The sequence below is a fragment of the Nesoenas mayeri genome (assembly GCF_963082525.1).
Source record: "Nesoenas mayeri genome assembly, chromosome: 2".
Classification (NCBI taxonomy): domain Eukaryota; kingdom Metazoa; phylum Chordata; class Aves; order Columbiformes; family Columbidae; genus Nesoenas; species Nesoenas mayeri.
In genome coordinates, this window is record NC_137543.1 from 69698844 (window position 1) to 69723902 (window position 25059).

Below are 25059 nucleotides of genomic sequence, written 5' to 3' on the forward strand. Positions count from 1 at the left end.
AGCATTTACTTGATTTAAAATTTCTTGTGTTTCTAGGAAGACAGATGGGCTCTTGGCCTTGTTTTCCCTGAACAGTCCTGCTCCTGTTATTGCAGGCCTTTTCACTGGCTCTATGCCGCATTTAGTCTTCCCTTAACTTTTCTAGTCCCTTTCCTACTTGAAGATAAGAGAAGTCTGCTCCCAGCTAAAGATAACCTGTGGCCTCATGTCATTTGTATAGGCATGAGTATGAACAGCCCCCTATTTTCTGAAGTTGGGCAGATGTGAGCCATTCTGATCATTGCAGAGAATAGCCACAGCTGGACACATTTGGTGATGCAATCCTTTCATAGGGACAGAACTGCTGTGTAGATTAATTCATTAACGTTTGTCATGTTCTTCAACATGTTAACAAGGAATGCCATAGAAAACTGACTAATATTTCTTTTTAAATTTGTTAAGATGGCTCCTTCAGTGTTAGCATAAGAAATTGCAAAAGATAATTCAGTTTCTTCTCTGGTGGCAGGGGAGTACAATGTAGGTATGTTTGTGCTTGTTTTGCTATTGGGGGTTCAAACTTATCCAAGCTTTTTACAGAGATATTCCATTAATTATGCTTTAAACTTTTTTAGGCAAAACTCATTTGTTTTTTACCCTGGTGGATGTTATGATTCATTAGCCTATTCAGCAGTTCATTCTGTAAGATAAGGTTGCAGCAAGAAACCCTTTGTACTTGGAAGTCAAGTGTTTTGCCTTCATAGATAGGCACCTTGAGGAGTTTCATTTTCTGAAAGGTCATAAGGACGTGTTACTCTTAAGTAGTTTCTACAATAATATAGTAGATAAAGAAATGCTGTTAAATGTGTTGCTATTTGTTTTCCTGAGATCTTGTCTTAGCAAACTTTGTCCTTGCAAGCCAATAAATTTTAATATGTGTTGTAAACACATTAATGCTGTATGTAATGGATTTTAATTTTCAATACATCTTTCAGTAGTTAAACAGTTTGTGGAGCCTAAATCAGAAGATGAAGCTGATTCCCACAATCTCCCAGAATCTCTTCTTCCTGTCTGTTCCCAATATGGTGGTGATACACTGGAGGAGTCTATGGAGCAGCTAAGGAAAGGGCTGGAAAGTGGGACTGTCCTTATTCAGTTTGAGGTAGGTAATACTCAGCTCTCAAATGCCATTAATATAGACCAGTAGCTGTGACCAGCAAGTAATGTAAAGGCTTAATTAACTTAAAATCTCATTGCTCCCATTCAGTCTTATCTCAAGAGAGCAAGAATGTGACTTGCCCATCAGTTTCACCCTTCACTACTTAGGACAGGGAAAACCAAGTTACGAGTCTTTGATAAAATATCTGCTGAGAAAACTGTGTTTTAATTAACACGTTTCTAGCTCAAGTACCCAAAACTTACTAAATTGATATTTTTTTCTTAATTATTTTGTTGAGTAGAATAATGAGGTTTTGACAGAGGTCAGTCTTGTACTTTATTTCTTTGTCCATGCCACTCCATGACATTTCCAAAGCATCTTTTATACTTTAAGTTAGGATTTCAAGTTCTCATGTTTTGCCTTCTTTTGTGGAATAACAGGAAGATGACCATTCCTCATCTTCTTCTCTTAGAGGTTGATATGAAAGTGTTAGAATGTTAATTTCCATCTGCAGGACATTTGTAATGTCCAGTTCTGCGGTGTTTCTCCTTGGGAATCTGAAACACTGATGGTTACTTCTTGGGCAGATTACTTCATAGGTGAGATTCCCCTGTATATAGCTTGAGACTTGGAAGAACTGCTGTATAGATAAATGAATTAATGTTTGTCATGTTCTTTGACATGTTAGCAAGCAATGCCATAGAAAACTGACTAATAAAATGTTTCTATAGTTTATTAAATTAGTTCCTTCAGTGTTAGCTTAAGAATTTCCAAAAGATGATGTAGCTGCTTCTCTCATGGTGAGGGAGCACAGCATATGCATGTTTGTGCTTGTCGTGCTGTTGTGGATCCAAAGATTTATAGTAACTTTGGAGAAACCGTGGTTGTTATGATTTATAAATTTCACATTTTGGAGTTCTGGAGTAACCCTTTCTGATGCTGAAAACTTCTAGAACAGCAATAAATTTTTCCCCATTTTGATTATTTTTTTCTTCGCTGTTTTTTTCAAATGCTGTAAGATTTAACGGTGGTTGCTGAAGAGTTGTGGTATTGCTTATTGCACCTCTCCTTATGAGGTTTGCTTCATTTACAAGATTTCTGAGAGTTAAGATTCTCTTTTTTTCTAAGGAATAATGGACTATGGTTATAGCTGTTTTCCCAAATCCACAGCACTGGTTGCAATGCAGCAACCATGAGTCTCTTGGCTATTGAAACAGTAACTCAAGAGATATGAACTAGCCTTTCAGTGCTTTCTTTATTGTCAAATTTGCTGACTAAATTTGTGCACAATGTTCTGTAATAATCTTCATAGGATATTTGATCGTTTATGACTTTTTTACTGACTTTATAAAAGGAAATTATTGATATTACAAAAATGCGCAAAACCATTTTGAAATCTAATGAACTAGGGGACAGCTTAGTGGCCGTCTTTCTTTGAGTTCATTGTTTAGTGATCTTCAGAAGCTGACACAATTCCAGAATCACCTCATCAACTTTGGCTCTCAAACTCTTTATTCAAATTAGTAAAATAGTGCAGAATTGGCCAATAGACTATGAATAATCAAGTTTTTCCAGAATATTTTCCTCCACCTAAGCAGAATTTTTGAAGTCTGTCAATGGCAAATGACTTTTTGCCCAGCAACAATAATGAAGCTTCAGAATCGTCTCTTAAGGTTAAATTATTCTTCCTTGTCTCCCCAAAGAGGTAGAAATTGCAACTTGACTCTAGTAAAATGGAGCTTGAGTTACAACTGATAGAAGCTGTTCGGTTATGTATAGTATCGCGTGTTCTTCTCACATGCCTTCTTTATGCTGTTCAGGTTAAAAAACATGGTGAGCTGTGATACCAAGTATTAGGATTCAATAAATCTCACAGCAAAATAAGCTTTTTGTGTGATGTTCCTTTTCTCTAAACCAAAGTAGGGGATTTTAGCCTCCTATTTGTTTCATTCTGTTTCATGTATGGAACTGAATTCTAAGTCTTTGTTAAAAATGTAAGGTATAGTGAGTTCTTTGGTAATGAAGTTCACAAAACTCTGGCACAACCAGGTTAGTAACTCAGTTCTAAGTTACTTTCATCTGTATTTAATACAGAAAATCTGTAGTTGTATCATTGTTTTTCTTGATTTTTTTTTTGTTGTTGTTGTTATTTTTCCACCTCCGTAGCTTTCCTTGTTTTGTAGGATGCACTTAGTGCATTTTAATCTTAAAATTTATTTTCACTTATATACTTGTATGCCTACATGTATTCCAGATAAAGCTTGCAAGATAGGGGTTGACTCAAAAGAAGAGGAGTCACATCTTACAAGATTGTGATACATTGAAGCTTTGTTTTTTTCAGGATTGAATACGGTGGTTTTAGTCCAGAGAACAGAAGTTTAATTTTTTGTAGTACCTTTGATTCCAGAAAATATCAGTCTGCAGCTATTTTTTCTTCTGATGCCTTCTATTGCTCTGTACTTCCACACTCAACCTCTGTTTTCCTTCTGGCACACAGTTTTATAAGAAAAAGGCAACTTTGCAGGGAAACCGTTTGACTCTTAAACTTTCTATTTTTTTGCTTTCTAGAGATTCTTCTAGAGATGTTGATGGGCTAGCAAGAACAGAAATTCTTGCTGTGTTAAAAAGTATAAAAATCACTCAGGTGAATTTTGCAGGCGGTTAGGAAAAATATTAAAGAAAATAACATTTTTTTTCAGTCTCTGTATTTTCATGTGAACCTATTTAATGTGTGTGCACAACATAATCGCATCCCTCAAAATCTTCCCATCTTTCACTCTGTCTTGCAGCAACTTTATAGAAAGAAACCAGGACTGACTGTTACATGTGCAAAGGTACCTCAGAATATGGACAAGAATAGATACAAAGATGTTCTACCGTGTGAGTATTAAGAACAGACTTTCTGCCTATTTTACTTTATCCTTTAAATGACAGCTTATAAAACTGTTATATTGAACTTCTTGATTGAAGATTTCATTATATAATAAAAGTTGTATAATGGTTCATTTTATTTTCCAAAAGGTTATCTATTTTCGTTTGTATTCTGCTGTTTGCAGTTCCTCGGGTTTTTTTGACTTAATACAAGGGAAGCATGCCCCTTAATTGCTAATTTGATTTCCTCTTTATTATTTTTTTGCATGCAGATGATGCCACAAGGATAATACTGCAAGGAGATGAAGATTATATTAATGCAAATTATGTGAATGTAAGTCATACAGAGACCTTTATTTGCCTACTTTCTATATTACAATAGCAGATTTAATTTAGGCTTTTTAAGGATTAAAAATTTTTCATGTTATATTTTGGGGATTTGTAACGTAAAAGATGTTTTACCATTCCAAATACTGCAAAAGCTGAGCTTGTCTCGTATAGCTTAAAACTAAGCTTTTTTCCCCTCAAGAACCACTTATGGCCTATCAGTTATGTGGTGGACGGTCTAGAAGATAAACTAGAGCCCTGATTACCCTAATCACATGTGTAGGCTGGGAGACAGGGAGAAGAGAGGAAAAAATATGTATGTTTTTCTCAGATACTGGAGTTAAACACCTAAATCACAGAATCAACTATTAACTTTCTGTGTCTAGCATCTGGCAATAAACAGCTTTTGCTAGTGTACCGTTGGTACACCTGGCCATTGTTCCTTACTAAATATTAAAGAAAATTTGGAAAGCTTTGCAGTTCCAAATTTTCAAATACGTTTTTGCTATTAGTCATCTCTTCCTAGTTCAGCATGAAGGACTATAGTGTCTGTTGTATACATCTGGTTTAAATTAAATATTTAAGGGTTCGGCACATAACAAATTGTCATCTTGATTGTTTTACTAGTCATCTCGCCCCCTTAAGCTTCCCTTAACTCTGTTTGAATGAAATGCTGAATTAAAGAAAAGTAGTACTTGAGTAATGAGAGCAAACTTTACATAGAATTTTTCTTTATAGATGGAAATTCCTTCTGTGGGGATTGTGAATAGGTATATTGCTACTCAGGGGCCTCTTCCACATACATGTGCACACTTCTGGCAAGTAGTCTGGGATCACAAGTTGTCACTGATCGTCATGTTAACAACTCTAACTGAACGAGGACGGGTAAGTGTTCAGGTTCCTTGTGTCCTGAAGAAATGAACTATGCCTTTGATTTTTTTCCCATTTTTATGACTGAACACCCCTAAAATAGACCAGCTTATCCTGTTAAATAATTTTCTGAAGGCCAGGCTTTCTGAATTACTTAGAGAAACAGATACTCTACAACTTTTTTTTTTTTTTTTATGCTTCTTTGAAAACAAACCAGTAGTCTGATAAACAGAAATCACTGCATTGACTTGATTTTGCTGATCAGCCAGGTACTATGTGCTGTACTTTTTGCACCGCCCCCCGGGGAACTGGGCTCCATGTTACAGTTGTTCTCCTAATGATTCTGGAAACATCGAGCAGAACTTGCAGTCTGGCTTCAAAAGAGAGTCTGTCTTTGTAGTACTTACTAGCTCTAGCATGCTGGTGGTTCTGAATTTAACCTGCTTACTTTTATTTATGTCACAGGTTCTTTCCTGGAATTGTTCTAATAATTCTTTTAATTCTGTTTAAATAAACTCCAGCACTCCATTTGTTTCAGAATTTCAGTTAAAATTAAAGCAAAATCTGGTATATTCTGATGTACTTTAAATATCCTTTGTAGTTTTAAAGATGAAAATTTTAGATTATTAATGTACGTAAAGGGATTGGTTTTGAAATTTTAGAAGCTGAAAACCTAACAGTTTTTTAAGAGGTGAAGATGATGGTGACTCTAGTATGCCTTCAGTGTAGCCTTTATCTGTATTTCCTGTGTGATCTATCCTGCACTATCAAATTCATCTGGCATCCCAGTCAAAAAACAATGTTTTTTGGAAAGCAAGAGAGCAAGTACTTCAGGTGCTAAACAGCATAATGATTGAGACATAAATAGGGACAGTTAAGCAGCAATGGAATTCCTCATTGAAATGTGTGAAAAAAGTGTGAAACCTGAAAAACAACAGACTCTAACCGTGGTCAGGTTACACAACTATTCATGGAAACAGGGACTACTGAACATCATTTGGCACAAAAATGCTCCCTTCGTTTTCAACTGTATTGGTGTCAAAAGAGCTTCCCACTTGCTTTACCTTACATTGAGGAGAAACACAGGTTCATGCTGGTCTGTGCTTTGCCCAGTGAGTTGAAAGATTCAAGGCAATTTGTCATTAACTTCCAACTGTCCTGCTGGTATATTTACATACCAGACACTTTTTATGGGTTTTGTTTACTTTCAACGGTGTTTTATGTTTGCCCAGTTTGTTGGTGAATTCTCAGGAACAGAAGATGTATGTTCTTGCTGGAGTAGCCCCACTGACAAATGCCAAAACTTTTCCCAAACCCTGGAGGTTTTATATTGTAAAAATCTCTTTTCAATGTTTTTTATCCTATAGTACAAATGTAGAAACATTATTTTTTTAGATTTTCCCCTAGTAGTGTTCATGTTTTAGAAATGGATATGTTTTTTTGGCTTATACTTAGGGGGAAGTATTTCACATAGGTTACTACAGTAAAAGTTTCAGGTATAGTGGTTAAAATTTGGATTTTAAGACATTGAAAATTGAGCCCTAAGAAAGGCAGAACTAATAAATTTTAGCATTTCAAAATTTCCAGCTCTTGTCACTATAGATTAGCTTTAAAACTATGTTATAGAGGAAAAATGTTATAGATGGCACAAGCAATATTGATAAGTTGATCTAACGCTGAAATACAAACATGTTGGGAATACGAATATTTTGTGTTTCTTTTGGGGCTAGTAACAATTATTAAAAAGTTTAGGCAGTAGAGAGGACAATTATAGCTCAGATGTTGTGGTTGCGCACAATTAAATAAAGTTTTAAGTACAGTGTCTGGGGAGTTATGTCAAGATGTTTTTTGATAACTCCCTTGGATTTTCTTGTAGCTCAGCTAGACTTTGGTATGTTTTTTTCATAAGTCCAGTGGACTCGTACTTAGAAACTACTTGGTTTACAGTTGTTACACGAAGACAATTATTTCCAAGACTGGAGTTGCCAAAGAAGAAGATGAAAATATTTAATTACTATGGTGAAATGTTGTAACCTTTATGTTGATGGATAACTTGAATGGACAAGGATTTCATTGAACTAATATCTCACTAGAATACTTTTTCAAGTTCAGTCTGTTCCACATTTCAGCCTTTGAGATGGGAAATGAGGTGGCAATCCTACTGTCATCAGTGCTGATCTAAGCTTATCTTTTAAATTGAGGAATAGATATTGGCATTAGGATTGTTTCTACAGAAGTTAAATGTACACTGGCTAGGTGTGCCGATCTATCTGCAGAACCAGAAAAAGGAAGACTTTATAATTTCAGTAGTAGAGTGGTAGAGATCTGAAGATCCGTCTCCCTCTCTCTCTCTGAAGAATGAGTTATCTCTTGGTGCCCCCTCAAACAGAGCCTACCTTGCTCTTTCCCTCCATTGGGAGACTGCAGTGTTAGAATAGGGAGGGGGGAAAGGCCGGTTTGCACTATTTTCTGCATTCCAGCATGATCTTGCTTAAATGCCTAAGAATAATTTATATTTGAAGTGACCTGTGGAGGGATCTGGTCCACTCCTCTCTGCTCAAAGCAGGGGTACCTTTGAAGTTCAGACAAGTTGTACAGCGTCACTTCAGTTAAGTTTTGGTTATTTCCATCGTTTGGAGATTCCACACCCCCATAGAGCAGCTTGTTTCTGTGCTTGACCATCCTCAGAGAAATAGTTTTTGCCAGCGTGTCATCAGATGGTGGGTTTTTTTTTTTTCAGTCACCTCTTGTCCTTTCATTGTTCACTTTCAAGAAAAGTGTGGTCCTGATTTTGCTATAACCTGCTGTTAGGTGGCTGGAGTTAGTTATGAACTGCATCCCTACACTTTTTTTTATAAGATGGAACAAATCCATGTGTTTCTTCTCCTAAATTATGCTTGAAGAAGTAACTTTAGTGCAGGGGTGTCAAACTCATTTTCCCCCTGGGGCAACATTGGCCTCGCAGTTGCCTTCAAAGGGCCGAATGTAATTTTAGAAATGTTTAAATGTTGGGGTAGTTACATTTATAAGGTCCTAAAATTACATTTGGCCCTTTGAAGGCAAGTGTGAGGCCAATGTGGCCCCCAGGGGGAAAATGAGTTTGATACCCCAGCTTTAGTGATTGCAGTTTAGTGCCAGATATAAAGCATCTTGTATCCAGTTTACCTGAATTTTTATTAAAATGATTAAAGCACAAGTTTATAGAGAATTCATTCTATTTTTTCATGTTATTTTCCAATTTGATTGTAAGCAGCTCACCAACAAACCAGAATAGATTTTATACTGCCCCTTGAATTCCCTGAACCATAGCATGCAAACAAAAGTGCTTCTATAAAGACTTGATGTGTGCTTCATTTTCTTTACAGACCAAATGTCATCAGTACTGGCCTGATCCACCAGATGTAATGGAATATGGCAGCTTTCGTGTCAGGTGCCACTCTGAAGATTGTACCATTGCTTACGTTGTTAGAGAAATGGTGATTACAAAAGTTGAGGTAAATGCCTGTTATCTTTAATTATCCCAAAGCAAGCTGAATGCTTACATATATGAATAGCTAGATATAGAATCTCAGTCTGAGCATGTACCTCTATGTGTGAATATACAAATATGTGTATATATACACATTTTTGTAAAAAGAATGTATTATAAGAATCAACATAGTATGAATATTTGTTTAGCGCTTCTTCAAAAACATACTTATTGAAGTTCTATAGTACATTAATGCATTGTGCTGTATGGATACTGTAATACATTTCATGAAGAAGTTTAGTGCTTTCTTGTAAATGGTTTTTCAGTCACTAACTCTTCATGAGTATTTAGATTTTAAATGAGAGATTTTTTTCTAAGTAACTGTGCTCCTTCAAGGATGAAATACGGGTCACTTGATTAATGACATATGCAGTGAGGAAATGTAACAAAGAAGTGAATCATTATGTTGTTTTGAGAAGAGATGCAAGATCTCTCCTTGCTCCTAAACTGAGGAAGTGTGGTCTGGATGATCAGGTAGTGAGGTGGACTGTGAACTGGCTGAAGGAAAGAAGCCAGAGAGTTGTGGTCAATGGGACAGAGTCTAGTTGGACGCCTGTATCTAGTGGAGTGCCTCAGGGGTCAGTACTTGGAGCAGCACTGTTCACTATATTTATCAATGACTTGGATGAGGGAATAGAGTGTACTATGAGCAAGTTTGCTGATGACACCAAACTGGGAAGAGTGACTGACGTTCCAGAAGGCTGCGCTGCCATCCAGCGAGACCTGGACAGGGCGGGGAAAAATTTAATTAAATATAACAAGGGAGAGTGTAGAGTCTTGCATCTGGGCAGGAACAACCCCAAGTTCCAGTATAAGATGGAGAATGACCTGCTAGAGAGCAGTGTAGGGGAAAGGGACCTGGGGGTCCTGGTGGACAGCAGGATGACCATGAGCCAGCACTGTGCCCTTGTGGCCAGGAAGGCCAATGGCATCCTCGGGTGTATTACAAGGGGTATGGTTAGTAGGTCAACAGAGGTTCTCCTTCCCCTCTACTCTGCCCCAGCGAGACCACACCTGGAATATTGTGTCCAGTTCTGGGCCCCTCAGTTCAAGAAGGGCAGGGAACTGCTGGAGAGAGTCCGGCACAGAGCAACGAAGATGATTAAGGGAGTGGAGCATCTCCCTTATCAGGAACGGCTGAGTGAGCTGAGTCTCTGTAGTTTGGATAAGAGGAGACTGAGGTGTGACCTTGTTAATGTTTATAAATATATAAGGGGGAGTGTCACAAGGATGGAACCAGGCTCTTCTCAGTGACAACCAATGGTAAGACAAGGGGTAATGGATGCAGACTGGAACACAAGAGGTTTCACTTAAATATGAGAAGAAACTTCTTCACAGTGAGGGTAACAGAGCACTGGAACAGGCTGCCCAGGGAGGTTGTGGGGCCTCCTACTCTGGAGGCATTCAAACCCGCCTGGACGCCTTCCTGTGTAACCTCATCTGGGTGTTCCTGCTCTGGCAGGGGGATTGGACTGGATGATCTTTTGAGGTCACTTCCAATCTCCAACATTCTGTGATTCTGTGATCTCACCAGTTCCTTTTCCTCATCTTTAGTCAGACATTTAAGAAGAAAAAAATCCTTATATATCTCAATCAAAATATGCTTAATTTATGTAAAGTACTTACATTCCTTAGAAGTTAATACTTTATGCTAATGAAAGATTATAAAGCAAAGAGAAAGTTAAATACATGGAGTACTTCTTGTAGCAGCTTGTGCTGTGAAATCTATGTTCAGATCACATCTAGACTTCTCACAACCTGAGTATAGGAGAAGTGTGGCTTTTCTTTCTAAGTTGTCCTACATTTCTTATATGTTTCCTTCTTCATCTCTTTTCCAAAATTCTGTAGTCACATCTATTTTCTAAAAGGATGAAGGGTTTGTGCTATCATAAGATATATGCGTAAGAAATCACTATGTATTGACCAAATGCTAATTTATACTTACAACACTAGTTAGTCTTTTAAACTTCTGTACAGTTAAGCAGATTTTATTGTTACTAGAATTGCTAGTAGTAAGAAACATGAAATATCTGTTTTGAAATGTAACATTTCATTGATGTTTTACAGCAAGATGAACAAACCTTCAGTCTCATAAATTTGTAACTGAATCTATCACTTGACAGTGCTTCCAAATTTGTTTTAATGTGATTAAGTTTTCCTTTGTAGTCATAAACATGTGAGATGCCAATCCTTAAAGGTCTTTCAGTTAAGATGGTTTACAGTGTTTCAGTTTCTCGCTGTGAGAAACCATCCAGTCAGGGAGCAGCGTGATTTGCGGTTCTGTTTTTAAGCCAATTAATCTATAAGTGCTAAACTTTAATGTTAGCACAGAAGAAGCAGCACTGCTGAGTATATGTAGGCAAACACTTGGTTGATTGCCAATTTGCTTTGGTTAGCTAATGCTTCTTGTAAATTTTAGTTTACTCTTCTCAAATACTTGTTCTTTTTCTTGGTTAGTATTTATAAAACTGATAGGTAATTGTGAGTAACTTCACCAGGGACTGTATTCAGTATATGCTTTCACTTCAAGTGTCGGTTTACTAGCACATGATAAGTCAAAATCCTAATGAGAATGAGGCAGCCCATTTTTTTAATACAGGTTAATTCTTTTTGAGATAAAGTTGTGTAAACATGTAGTGTATCATTGTAGATATGTTAACAGTTGTGAAAGCTTTATAAGAATCTTTGGCTGTGTAAGTTGTCTTATGATAGATCTCTGTTGAGAACATCCCTTCTAATGCAAAGGCCTATGCATTCATACATTTCTCTGGGTTAGACAAAAGCATGCTAAAGCTAGTTCTAGGTGGATGCGTGTTTGTTAGCATAAGGGCAAGGTTGTTTTGAGGGGGTTTTTTTGTTTGTTTGTTTTTGTGGTGTTTTGTTTTTTTCATTAAAGGCAAGTTTATTTGACAAAGTGGCCACACTCAGAAGAACACTCAACGTTGAGCTGTCCCATACAGTAAAAATATGACCCTAATAATTGATAGCTGTCTCTCCATCTGGTGTTTCAGATGGAAATGAAATCCTTTGTAGCTTGTTAAAACATAGTGAAAGAATTCTCTGAAACACCAAAGTATCTCCTAGTTTTACATGTCACTTGAGCTGCTTTCTTAAAGCTGACCAAATGTATTATTTTGGAGGCATCTTGCGTTTGAGTAGACTTTGCAAAGCTTTATATGTACTACCTCTCACAGATATTGTTGTATTCTTTGAAGAATACATTAAAAAGCCATCTGAATTCAAAACAGCTTTCTATTATTCCCTGAACTAACGTTAACATCATCGGACTGGTCTTTATGAAGACAAGCAGCTTTTAATACTAAGACAGGTAAAGCTTCCAGACTCACAAGAGACTTGATTTCTGTTGGAAAGATGCATTTGTGAGTTTCCTGTGAAATAAATTACACAGATTTCAAATCCACCTTTAGGGGAAATGATGCCCTTTGCCTTTTGTTTGTGTACGTTCAGAAGACTTGGAGGAACAAGAAACTTTTTAGAATTTTTCTGATGCACTTTGATTTGATGCCTCTTTACCTGAAAATGAGGATCAGCAAATGACTGCAAACGTGTGAAATGTTTATAACCTTTATAAGCCTCATGAAATGAAATAAGGATTAATTTCCTGCCTTTTCGAGACCAAGATTGAAAGGTATTCTGTAGCAAAATAAAACTAAAAAAAAAAAAAAGTGCTAAAGGGTTTTGAGGTATTTATTTATCTAAGCATCAGAACGCTTTGAGGACAAGAAATAACAGACCAAAGGAAAGAAATGGTGTACTGTGAGTGCAAAATTAATCACACAGTGCACTATTTTGTAAAACAAGACAAATATTTCTTTTTAATCATTGAAAAAATATCCTGGGAAGCCTGAAGCAAACTTTCATTCAGTTCCCTTTAAGATAATTGCCTTGCAACATATCATTGCCCATTAGATTTCACCAATTTAATCCAGTTATGTTTTGAAACAAACTTTTGCTGCTTTCCTTTGTTTTAACAAGCATCTCTTGATGTCAGTTAAGTGTGACTAGAACTCAGCCATGGAACTTAGTAAGACTGTGAAGACAGTACTTGCTGAAGCATATAATTCACATAACTTTGAAGATCTATATTTTTCCCTGTTTATTTTGGGGGGATTTCTTGTTTGGTTTTTTTTTTGTCTTTAGTGTGCCACATCTTATGTTAGTGTTTGCCACACCTTGTTAGTTGTTTCCAAAGTGCCCTGTCATTCTCTCACCTGATTAGTTTTATCAACTAAACTAAATCATTCAAACAAAAAGAAAAAAAATCAAGATGTTTAAAGATGGATTAAACTTCATCCTTTAAAGACAGGTTATACCATTGCTATAATGAATGAGGAGTGAGTGCCGAGAAAGCACTTAGCCCTCATCAACAACCCAGGTCAAGGTAATTAAGACAATACCTTGTGTCATGATATGGACTATTTAGCATGAATGTACAGACAGTGACAATGCAAATAGAAGGATTTTGGGAGATAAACTTCTCTTTAATTTAAACGCTGTCACCTTCCATGGACATCACAATGATGGAGGTGATGGCTTAAAGAAAAAAAAGAAAATAAATTGATGCAGCAATTCAAACAGATGGAAGATCAAGCATAAATTAATTTTCCTAAGGAAGGATATTGCTCTTTGCTGAAGGGAGGAGGCAAAATCACAAGATAAAGAATGACAGGTATCTTTCTGTTTATGAGTGACCAGCATGTAGGCCTTCTAGTGACTGTGTTAAAATGCTATTAGTTGAAAAAAAGGCAACAGTTAGTGAGAAAATTGCCCACGCTTTTTGCTATAAACAGCTGAAAATAGAAACTCTGTACTTTATACACCTCTTAATTGTTTGGGCTCAGGCTTTCCATGCCATTTGTCTTCCTTGCCAGAGATGTGTCACATAAGAGTTTGTGGGGTAAATGTTGAGTTTGCTCATGTCAAAGATTCTTAGATCGAGTCACTGAAACTTTTGCTTCCACAAATCAAACAAGACCTTGTATATTTTCTTTCCAAGGAGTTTTATATATATTTGACCATGTCATAAATGTCTTGAACAAAGCTGTCATGCTGCAGAGGTATTTCAAAGGCTTCTCTGAAAAGTGTCTGCACTGAACATGTTCTATTCTGTCAAATACTCGTGGCAGAAGAAAATTAGTTCGTTTTGAATACTAAAGAGCTGAAGAACAGAAGTAGATTAAAGGTGCCATGGCAAGGGTGTGCAGAAGCATAATGAGATGGGAACAGTTGTCCAAAGAAATAACCACTGTGAAAGTATCTACTCTTCAGAAACTCCCCTTTAACCCTGATCAGTGAGTTTCAGCTTTCCAGGTGTATTTGTGGAGCCCACTAGCAAAGAGCATACCTTTTCCTGCACAGAAGATAATAGAACCATTTCAAGGTTAATGTAGTTCTACATAGTGAAATTTCTTTTCATTTTTTGTTAATTGAAGGTCATGTTATAGCCTAGACCAAAAACGACGTTAAATGAAAATGAAAAGATGAAATGTAAAATCAATTGCTTGGATTTTAAGAAAAGTCAAAATTAAGGTTGACCTTTTAAGCCTAAACTCCTTCTTTTTGTATGAGTATTATCATTCTAATCTGTGTCTGCTGTTTTCCTATAGAATATCCGATTCTTTTATTAGTGAGGAAGTAATTTTAGGAGAATTAAATGAGGACACCTGCATTTTGGTTCAACTACAATAAGCAAGGCTGCAAACTGCAGAAAGATGAGGAATGGCTATTTTTGTGGCTGAAGGTCTTGACAATGAGATTGTTTTGCAAGTGTTACAGCAGCCATTTGAGGCATTATCTCTGAGAGCCCTAGACTTTGGAGATGCAATCCCAATAGCATACTTATTAAAAAAGATCATGTGTCTTTACCTTGCCTTTTTGAGCAAAATCCAAGATTCTAGCTTAACCACAATGAAGTTGCATTTGCATAGAAGGGATAGATACAAGTACATCTCTCTTTCTTTTTTTCTTCTGACATTTAACCATCATCTGAAGGACAGCAACTAATAACTCTAGGACAGATACGATGTCTTAGGCCTCTGTATACACTTGCCAAGTACATGTTGGCCAAATGGCTGATGATAAACTGGGCAAATTATGTAATCCAGAAGTGTCACTGGAGTCCGTAAATTGTGTGGACTCATTTTTTTCAATCCACCATTTTTAAGCTGATTTGTAGAAATACCAAATACATAAATTCAATTGAAATTAGTCCATGTGAGTACAAAAAACATTATATTTTTTTGGAACAGCATAGCAACCATGCCATGAGCAACTCTTGCCATCTCACTTTCTGTAAGTTTAGACTTATAAAGCAGGACTAATAAAGCGTGATTTTATAACAGTAATGGGAGTGAAACCACTTCCTCAAGTGAAAGAGGATAGCAAGCAGTTGAAGACATTTAAAACAGGTCATATATCTCAGTAGTTGTACACTTAGGAGAAAAGGAACAAAAACCTCTTAAAGTCACTAGCATCATGGAAACATTCTTGTGTGGACCACTAGGGAGAGGCCAGCTTTTATAGACTAATGTGGTGATAAAGGAGACTTATATTGTAGCAGGGTGTCAAATGTTGTCTAGTAATGGACATTGATAAAATGCAGCTAACAGCTTAACTGTTGCTAAACATGTGGAAGTAGTAAAGGAACAATGCGAAGACTTGTGTCAGTTCGTCAGGAGTGAGAGATCCTCATTGTGTGATGCAGCAGAGCTAAGGGGTGTCTTAGGTTTTTTCCTTCCCACCCTAATCATTGGTTACATCTCTAATGCAGCAGATGAGCCCAATCTGAAGGCAAAGATGATTGATTGATTTCATAATCAAAGTTAACAAAGAGCTAAACTGAAAGAGCTTGTGTAAAACCATTTTTTTAGGTATAATTGAATGAAAAAATAGCTATTCATACAACAGAACATTTTAACTATTTATATTCCTTTCTTAAAGAAAAATATTGTGGATCATACAGAAATCATTCATATATGTACAATGAATATGTATGTAAGAACAACAGAGATGTTGTTTTCTAACAGAAACCAGAGTTAGCAAATGTTACAGGCAACTTTGTATTGTAACTGAATCTGAAAGTGCACACAGACATTTATATTGAAAATAGATCTGCAGCTGTACTTTGAGAGATTGATCTGGATTGCAGAATGAGGTAAAAATGGCATTCAATTTTTTTTTTTTAATGGGAGGACCTATTGTACTGCAGATAATGAACAAGTGATAAGCACCTTACAGCACTGAAACAGTATGCAAGCATAGCATTTCTCAATGCTATAGTGTATGTATAATCAGTGTATGTATAATATCATTACCATCCTGTTGAGCTGTGATTGTGTAGTCCCAAGACTCCTGTTATTTTGATGTCCTGAATAGTTCTGCTGTTTTCAGCTGTTTCTTCCATCCTGTTCTGAACTATTATATAGTACTATTATGCATAAGTCTCGTAGCATTTAACATCAGGTCAACCACTCATGTCAAGGTAGAATAGGTCAACAGTCAAATTAAAAACCAGAAAATCTGGACAGAAATAAACCTTGGCACCTCATTTAGTTAGAAAATGTTATGCCTCTGCATGTTTTTTAAGGTTTACGTGTTTATACTTTATTGTGAATTTTAAAATGACAAATATTTTCTATGCCATATGCATCTTACAGCACCTGCAGAATATGCTTAGGGAGAAAAGTATTACTTGTATCTATTAAACATCAATACAGGAGTCATAACTCTGAATGCTTTTTTGAAAATCTTACTGTATTTTAGACAGAACAACAACACACCGTCACTCATCTCCAGTACGTTGCTTGGCCTGATCATGGTGTTCCTGATGACTCTATGGACTTCTTGGAGTTCGTGAACTGTATGAGGCCAAAGAGAGTAGAGAATGAGCCGGTCCTTGTTCACTGCAGGTACTTTAAAATTCTAATTGTAGATTTGCTTCACCTTTAGAATATCATTTGCTTTGAAAAGTTTGTCTGCAAGACAGGAGGTTCCTTGAATTAGATGAAAATGTTGAACTGTGCAACACCAGCGTTCACTGATGGAGACAGAAGCACTGGTGTTGTATCTAAAGGACAAGTTTCTTTTCTCTCCCTTTCTCCTGCAACCTTTTAGGTGAAATGTCTTAGTCACATAATTGTCACAGAGCTGATAATCTGCAGTATAGGTGTTCTCCATTTTTATCCTCTACCACTGCTGTAACCTCATTTTCAGTGGTACTGCAAAGTTTTTTCCTACTGTTCAAGTCCTTGTCAAAAAGCTGTCTGTTAGCTCTTAGCTTCATTAGTCAAAAATACCAAACCAGTACTTTTAGATTTGTAGGCAGTTATAATTGTTAAAAATCCTTCTACTTTAAGTGAGATTTTATTTTTATTAAAAAATCTTTTCTTTTTAATAATTGTTAGGAAATATTACTGAAGTTGCTTAAAAGGTAAGCTTCACACTCTGTTCTGATTTAATTAAGGTCTTCCTGTAATTTGTAAAGCTATTTAGCATCCCAATATTAAGTCCGTGGTATGAATTGGGTACGTTGCAAAAACCTAATGTTATAGCCTCTTTTTCTGCTACATTTCACAGCGCTGGAATCGGTCGCACTGGTGTATTGGTCACTATGGAAACAGCCATGTGCTTAATTGAAAGAAACCAGCCTGTTTATCCACTGGATATTGTACGAAAAATGCGAGACCAGCGAGCTATGATGGTGCAAACATCAGTAAGTAATGGAGAAGCCTCTTCCTCTGTTTATATACTGCACTTCTCCAGTTCTAAACCAGTTACGAAATAGTTTAAAATGATCTAGTTGTATGAATCTTCGGTTGCCATTATATTTCATGCTTCCTACATTTAGCATAACATATGTAGCAACGGCCGCTTTGCCTGTGAGGTGTGTATTTAACTTTTTTGTTAATATGTCTTACTGTGCCCTTAAAAGATAATTGATTCCTATATATTACAAGTAGTTAGAATCAACTTGCCCAAATCATCTGTTTATAGTTCTTTGTCTAAATTCTCTGCAAGAAGCTAGAATATTTTTTTTTTAACTCTTAGTACAGAGCCTTTTAGGAAGTTATTAAACTGAAGGTTAATTTAAAGGTTTTGGGGTATGATTTGAACAGAGGATGTGGCTTTTCAGGAGACTGCTTTAGGTATAGAAAATCGATAAGAACAATATATGCATTTTTTTAAAATCATGTCACTACTCCAGTTTGTTAAAAAAAAGGGCAAGAATGAAATTCAGGAAAAACTGGGTAGTATCAGTAGCTGATATATGAAAGTATAAGGTGATTTTAAGATGGAAGTGGTTCAAAGATAATTTGAGATCATGAGGGCAATTTTGTGTTGGCTTTGAAAATGAACATATTGAGATTAGAGACCAACAATGAAGTCTGGGAGGCTCTACTTTCTCGAGTAGAGGTTGGATGACAGAATATGAAGAACAGATTATCTTGGAGAGTTAAATGCCCTATGACAAATCATAGAATCATTTCAGTCGGAAGAGACCCTCAGGATCATGGAGTCCAACCATAAACTACCCTAACTCTAGCACTAAACCATGTCCATGTCTAGCACTAAACCATGTCCATAAAATGCCTTTTAAACACCTTCAGGGATGGTGACTCCACCACTTCCATGGGCAGCCTGTTCCAATGCCTGACAACCATTTTTGTGAAGAAATTTTTCTTAATTTCCAATTTAAACCTCCCCTGGTGCAACTTGAGGCCATTTCCTCTCATCCTATCACTTGCTACTTTAGGAGAAGAGACCAACCCTCTCCATGCTACAACCTCCTTTCAGGTAGTTGTAGACAGTGATAAGGTCTTCCCTCAGCCTCCTTTTCTCCAGGCTAAACAGCCCCTGTTCCCTCAGCCGCTCCTTGTCATTCTTGTGCTCCGGGCCCCTCACCAGCTTTGTCACCCTCCTCTGCACTCTCTCTAGTACTTTAGTAGGAGTAAAGGGGTTTAGACCCACAAAGTCAACAGTTAAAATGAGCATTTCTGTGTCTCATCCTCAAAAGAAAATGCCTTGATTTCCACTTGATCATCAAGGGAAGGAAGAAGGTAACTTGAGAAGACAAATTCTATTCATTAACAGATTAATGACTACAGGAGCAAGCACTATGATTGACTAGATGGAGAAAAAGTCTTGTGTTATCAAAGAGTGTGAAAGTGTCAGTGTATCATTAGAGTGCTCTGTGAGCAGAGGTTGCTCATGCTTGCTGCTGGGATTCTTGTTCACTGCAGTATGAGTGCACTCTCTGGATGTGCATTGGGACTGTATGGCTGAGGAGGGAGTTCTCTGAAGAGTCCCCTGCCAGTTCCTTGCAGAAATGAATGTCGAGCTTAAGACACAAGATGTCATGACAGGAGAAAGGTTAGTCTCGAGGTTAAGGGAGCCGAATGTTGGCTTATGAAGTTGTACCTGTCTAAGCCCCTCAGTTTCAAAAATGAACAGAGCAAGTTCAAGTTTAAACTTTGTAGAAGTGATTGCCTTTTTGACAATCAGACATAAGAACCTGAAGTAAACTTCACCTTGCCAGAAGGCCAAGTTACCTCCCATTAGAACAGGAATCAGCAGAAATTGTTCTTGTACTTTACACTTTGACATAATTGAAGAATATGGGGAATAGCAATAAATACACTGACAGACAGATCCCAAATGTGGGAAACTGAGTATCTAAAATAGGATTCTTTACCTCACTGGCTGTGTTCCACAGTTTGCTATCAGAACAATCAGGAGAGGGATGATGTGTAGCAGCAATACTGTGAAATTAAATTCTCTTGCACTCTGAAGAGTGCAGATACTGTTGTCAAAAGCCAATAAGCAGAACTGGCATAACTGTGCTGTAAATGAGACACAGAAGCAAGCACTAAACTGTGAGAAAGCAGAATACCGAAGAACTGCATATTCCCATTTTGATGTGTCCTGGGTGCTTGGTCGCATTCCCATGCCTGCATTCCAGCTAGCCCCACTGCTTCAGATTTGATATGTGGCTGTGGGCTTCTGAGAGAGGCCATTAGGCATTGTTCAGCTGTAATAGCCTTGCCTGAAGCTTATTCAGCTGCCCTGGGGGGATCGTGTGCTCCAGTTCTAAGATGATACGCATAGCCGGATGCATGTTATGAGTTACCATCAGACAGGGGATGGTAAGAATGGACTCATCAGAATTATGAACTGGTCAGTTTAGTGTCTGCTGTTAATCATGCTGAAAGCTGTAGTTTCTCAAAGACCTGTAATTTGGTCATCAGGAAAAGCAAAACAAAAGCTTTGACCAAAATAATAAGGCTACAACAAAATTTCTGTAACTGTATGGCCTTTCATTTAAAAAGAAAATTAAAAAAAAAAAAAAAAAAATTAACCATTATGTTCCATCAAAGAACAATTACAGATACAAAACATTACAGAAAGCAGTGCTTTAGGATGTACAAACAGGACTAGTTAACAGCTGAGTGAGCAGTAAGAATACACATTACAGATAAGAAAACAAGTAGTCAGAGTCTGAGTCAGAGGAAGCAATGCTCAAGTGTTCATTCCTATTTGTTCAGTAACTTGATGACACAAAGGAGTTAACAAAGTATTGAACAGAGCTCTAAATATCACACTTGGCTTGTTCAGGCAGTAGAAATACACAAATGACAATAACAATGAAGAGAAAAGTCAAGGTAATTAAGACATAAAGACAAAAGAACAGAGTGATATTGAAGGTGGGAGTAATTGACTGAAAGGTTGAAGAAAAGGCAGGAAAATCAAGATACAGAAAATTAATTTCCATCCCCAAGTTTTCTTTAGGTTTTTATGTACTTAAGATAAAATGTATTGCAGGTTTCGGAGAATAACATTCCTAACTAGTGGTATTTAAATGCAACCTAAGGTCCTTCACAGTCCAAGTGGTATCTTTTAGCCCTGTCCTTTGGGAGATACCGGGAGAGTGTTTCCAGAGGCTCCTGGAGAGCTGATATACAAGGCCAGCTGGGAAAAGATTTCAAAGATGTAAAAAGGGATTTAGAAAATGCGAAGCTACGCGTCTCTGAATGTATGACATCGAGCTTTTGAGAAAGGTGTTCATTTGGGGGTTTTGGCAGTAGTGGGAAGTACTTTTAGAGGAGAGATATACTTCTATCTTTGTAAGTTCTTCTACATTTCCATCATCCTGTGTTCTTGGGATTGTGCTAATCAAGACATATTATTTAGGCCATGTGGCCTTTAAGTTCTGCACTAGTCCTATTACTAATGTATCCTTGTATCACTTTTCAGAAAGAGCCTCACAGCCCAATTGCTTTTAACAAATGGGTACATCACAAGATCATGAAAGAAATAGTCTTTCTAATAGTACAATTCAGAAAAGAAACAGTAATCTAATTTCTGGAGACTTTATAAGAACTAAATGAGTGAAAAAGGTTGGATGACAGAAAAAAATTAGTGTGGCTGCTGATCTTCAAAAATGTTAATTCTAAACGTTTTGATCCCATTCTGTTATAAACGGAAATGTGTGGTCTGATCGCAAATTGGAAATAAAGCAACTATGTCTTCTGCAATAGTGTAGTTGGTTTAAAGAAAAGGAAGTTTTTAGCAAGGCAATGGGGCCTATATATCCTATATTGTAATTTTAAATGCATTTTTGGTCACATAACTTTAATGTGTTCAGTAATATGTAACTGCAGAACTGGTAAGGTTAGAATACTTGTAACAATCAGATTAACAGTAACAAAAAAAAATAGATGGTGTGAGATTTTTTTAATGCTTGTCCTTCATAGAAGAGCAAATGTTACCTGTGTATGCTGTGAACACAGCCAGGAGAGCTGGATTTTCTCCTTCATTCTTTGTATCTCCTCTCCTGTCATTGTGCAGGAGAAAAGGAAGCAGTGGGACTTTTAGTCCTATTAAATACTACTATATAATCAGGAGTTTAACTAATTATTCATAAATGATTTTGTTTTTTCTTTCTTATACAGAGTCAATACAAATTTGTTTGTGAAGCTATTCTTCGTGTTTACAAAGAAGGATTGGTTCGACCACTGGATTCCAGTTAGCATAGCAGTGAGGGATGAATTATTTTTTCACCTAAAAGACTGCTCTTTAAGTAAATCAGGGGCTTTTTTCTGAAAGCAACTAGAATGGACTAGAAGCCCATGAAAAGACAGATGAGCACATTTGAACTGTGGCACTTTAAATTTCTCAAGAAGATTGCTAAATCATGTACAGTATAACGGAGTCGTGTAGATAAATATATGAGAGCAATTGTGTGTAATACGCTTTATTCACATAGACAACCATAAACAATCATGGAAACCTTAATATATATCTTTTACTGCCTTAAAACATCCTTTACTTTAGAAGTTACAAAGATCCTTGTGTTTCCTTTGAAATAGCAAAAAGAAAGCTAACAGTATTGAAATGATTCAGCTTAAGAGGGTATTTAATATATTTTTATTGTATGAAAGTTCACTGAAGGTGAATATTTGTAACTTTCTTATTGGGACACTATATATTCATGGAAATGTAACCTTGACTTCTAAAAGGCTGACGAAGAGCTTTAAAGGCTAATGCATAACTACTGTCTATTAAGAGCTGGAGAAAGTAAGTATTCAGTTACCATAAATCTATTAGTAAGTATGCCAGTTGTTATAATATGCTTCTTAGGAATCACATCTACTGTATGTGATGTGCACAATAATGCTGCATTTGAGCATTTCTGCAGATGGTACAATCTACATCTTCTGTTGATCAATTTTAATTGCAAGTTGCCCTTTTAGCAGTGAAATACTCCTTACAGTTTTAGTTATTTTACTCCTTTTGTTCTGTTTCTGCTGTCCATTCCTTTATACTTGTTTTTCACTACTGTCTCTATAGGTAGACTGAAAACATTTTAACTTAAAATGAGGTTTAATTCTTTGTCACCTTTGTTTCCATGTGTATTTATGAGTTCTCAGATGTAAATGTGGATTAATATTGCACACAAGTCCTAGACTTTCGATTTACTGTATATGCGAAGTAGTCTAACCCAATACTGGAAGAAAAATTACTACTGAACCCATAAATAATGTTGCTGCTAATTCAAGGTGTGAAGCTTACAAGGGCACAGCTGTTGCTGGTGTTCAGATGGTGTTAAAATGTTGACTTGCTGCCCTTCAGTAAAAACTGCTCTTATCCAGTGAAACACAACTCCCTTTTGCAAGAGTTCTGTGGATTTACTGTCTTTCTTGCTTTATGGAAATGCAGCTAAATTCACATGAAGATTTACATAGAAAGAGAGAATGAATTTGTATATTGATGAATAATTCACCCTAAGGTACACTGGTCTCCATTTCATTTCAAATGGGAGAATTGGACTTTTTGAACAATATAACCACATTTGTATGATGTTAATTTATTTTGTGTGTGCTTTTTGATTACCCTGAGATAGTTCTTCATTTTTGAATAGTGTTTAAAAAAATATTCGGAGGAACTGTTTAAAACTCTGTTATTTAAAAGATTAGTCCTAAATAGGGAAAAAAAAATTATGGTGCATATTAGCCAGATGTTTATATGTGTAGAAAAGAGAAAATTAGATTATTTTCTTTTTAGGTATATATACACACTTATTCAGATATATTTTAGAATTATGGTTTCTATTATGGATATTATCATTTATATCTGGAGTTTCATTGTAGAAACTGCCACAGCTCTGCAACATGCATCTCTCACGTTACCAGAAGGTTATGTTTTTTTCCCCAGAAGAGAGCTGAAAAGTGAATGTAGGATGTGCAAAATTGCTGACTTTTCTCTTCGGTAGGATTAGTCATTTCTTCAAGATTACATTATTAGTTATAGGTAAAGAAGATACCTGGTTACTATTTATTGATCAAAAGAGTTTTAATTGGAACGTGCAGGGTAATTGGCAACGTGGAAAGCTTCTTGGCTTTGTTAGGCTGAAGGCTGAATAAGTTTTTCGCTCATTCATAAACACTGCATTCCGGATTTCACTTTCACTGAAGTTTTTGTAATATTTTGGACCATCATCCTCTTCCTTGACTGGACACAGATTGGAAGGCAAGAGACCATAACTCTGGTTCACTTTTAACTTGCTAAACTGTATCAGGTCACTCAATCTGTCTGTGACCCCAAATGTAAAATGATACTGGACATCCACATGTTGCTCAGGAGACTTTTTTTTTTCTTTTTTTAATGAGAGTGGAAAAGTGTTGTACAAGGGCTGTCTGCCTGCTGCTGTTGGAGAGTATGTTGAGCAGTGAGAAAACAGTGACCCTTTCCTGCTGGAGGAGCAGTGGACACTAAAGAATCTGTGCCTGCTGATTGGGTGGTTAACAAAAGCCTCCCTTTTGTTATGTGTGTGCCTTTCTGTTAAAATGTCTCTTTTTTCTTTTTTTCTTTTAAGTTTTGTTGTGGTCTCAAAGTCATCCCTTGCAGTTGCCATGACTTGCAGTTAATAGTTTGTCAAGAAGTGAAAAAGGCAAGGCAATAAATAATAAGAAAATATTGAGAGCCTGTCTTTTTCGATATGTTTCTTTCGTGGAAGTACTTGATTAAACTTACTGTTTGTGTTCAAGGTTATTACTATATTCCTATTGCTATTTATGTTTCTTCATGTTGAATATGTATTTACCAAAACACTGTACATTTATTCTGTTTATAACTCCAGTGTCAAGATACATGGTAGAGGTTTGACTTACATTAGTATGTGTGTGTTTAAATGATGATGGTCATATTCTGACAACGAATGCTGCTCTTGTTATGGTAAACTTACATGGTTTAGGTAATACCATTCATGAACTCCTTTTTAGATTTGAATAACTACTTTGAAATTGCTGGCCACTGAGAGACTACTCAAAGCTATAAAAATAGTAATCTCTGTAATATTTGATTTTTTTCCTTTTTTTTTTTTTGTAAAACCATAGAGCAAATATTGACTACGCAAGTATCTTGTAAATTGTGTCCATCTTTATTTCAGTCTTGCTGGGTTTTGCACATGCACCTGTAGGGTCCACAGGGGACAGTGAAGGGGGTTTTGTCTTCTCTCTCTAGTATGTGATGACTTTGCACTGGATGATGTATGCCTTAGATCTGATACAGCGATGAAAGCGTAATTATGAAAGCATTTTCTTCATGCTGGATTGTCTTTCTACGAGAATTAGGAAATTAAAAAGACAGGTGATTTTTTTTTTTTTTTTTGGGGGGGGGGTGGGGTGGTAGAACTCAACACAAAATTTTTAACTCTCAAGCAATTGACAAATAGAAGAAAATGCTGTGAAGTCAAGATTCTGTATAACCTTCATAAAGAGTTTAACCTTCAATTTTACCTGTGCTTTTGTAC

The 25059-nt window shown here is 36.5% G+C and overlaps 1 protein-coding gene across 2 annotated transcripts in view; it reads left to right on the forward strand.

Annotated features, from left to right (window-relative positions):
* Window positions 1-21778, forward strand: part of PTPN3 (protein tyrosine phosphatase non-receptor type 3) — a gene marked incomplete at both ends in the record, with an annotated part of 168030 nt that extends 146252 nt beyond the window's left edge. For both annotated transcript variants that reach the window (XM_080339540.1, XM_080339541.1), the window contains 8 exons: window positions 972-1138; window positions 3925-4015; window positions 4279-4340; window positions 5072-5218; window positions 8569-8697; window positions 16515-16660; window positions 17328-17463; window positions 21701-21778. In XM_080339540.1, the coding sequence (XP_080195666.1) occupies window positions 972-1138; window positions 3925-4015; window positions 4279-4340; window positions 5072-5218; window positions 8569-8697; window positions 16515-16660; window positions 17328-17463; window positions 21701-21778 (956 nt within the window). The remainder of the gene's footprint in view (window positions 1-971; window positions 1139-3924; window positions 4016-4278; window positions 4341-5071; window positions 5219-8568; window positions 8698-16514; window positions 16661-17327; window positions 17464-21700) is intronic.
* Between the last annotated feature and the right edge of the window lie 3281 nt (window positions 21779-25059).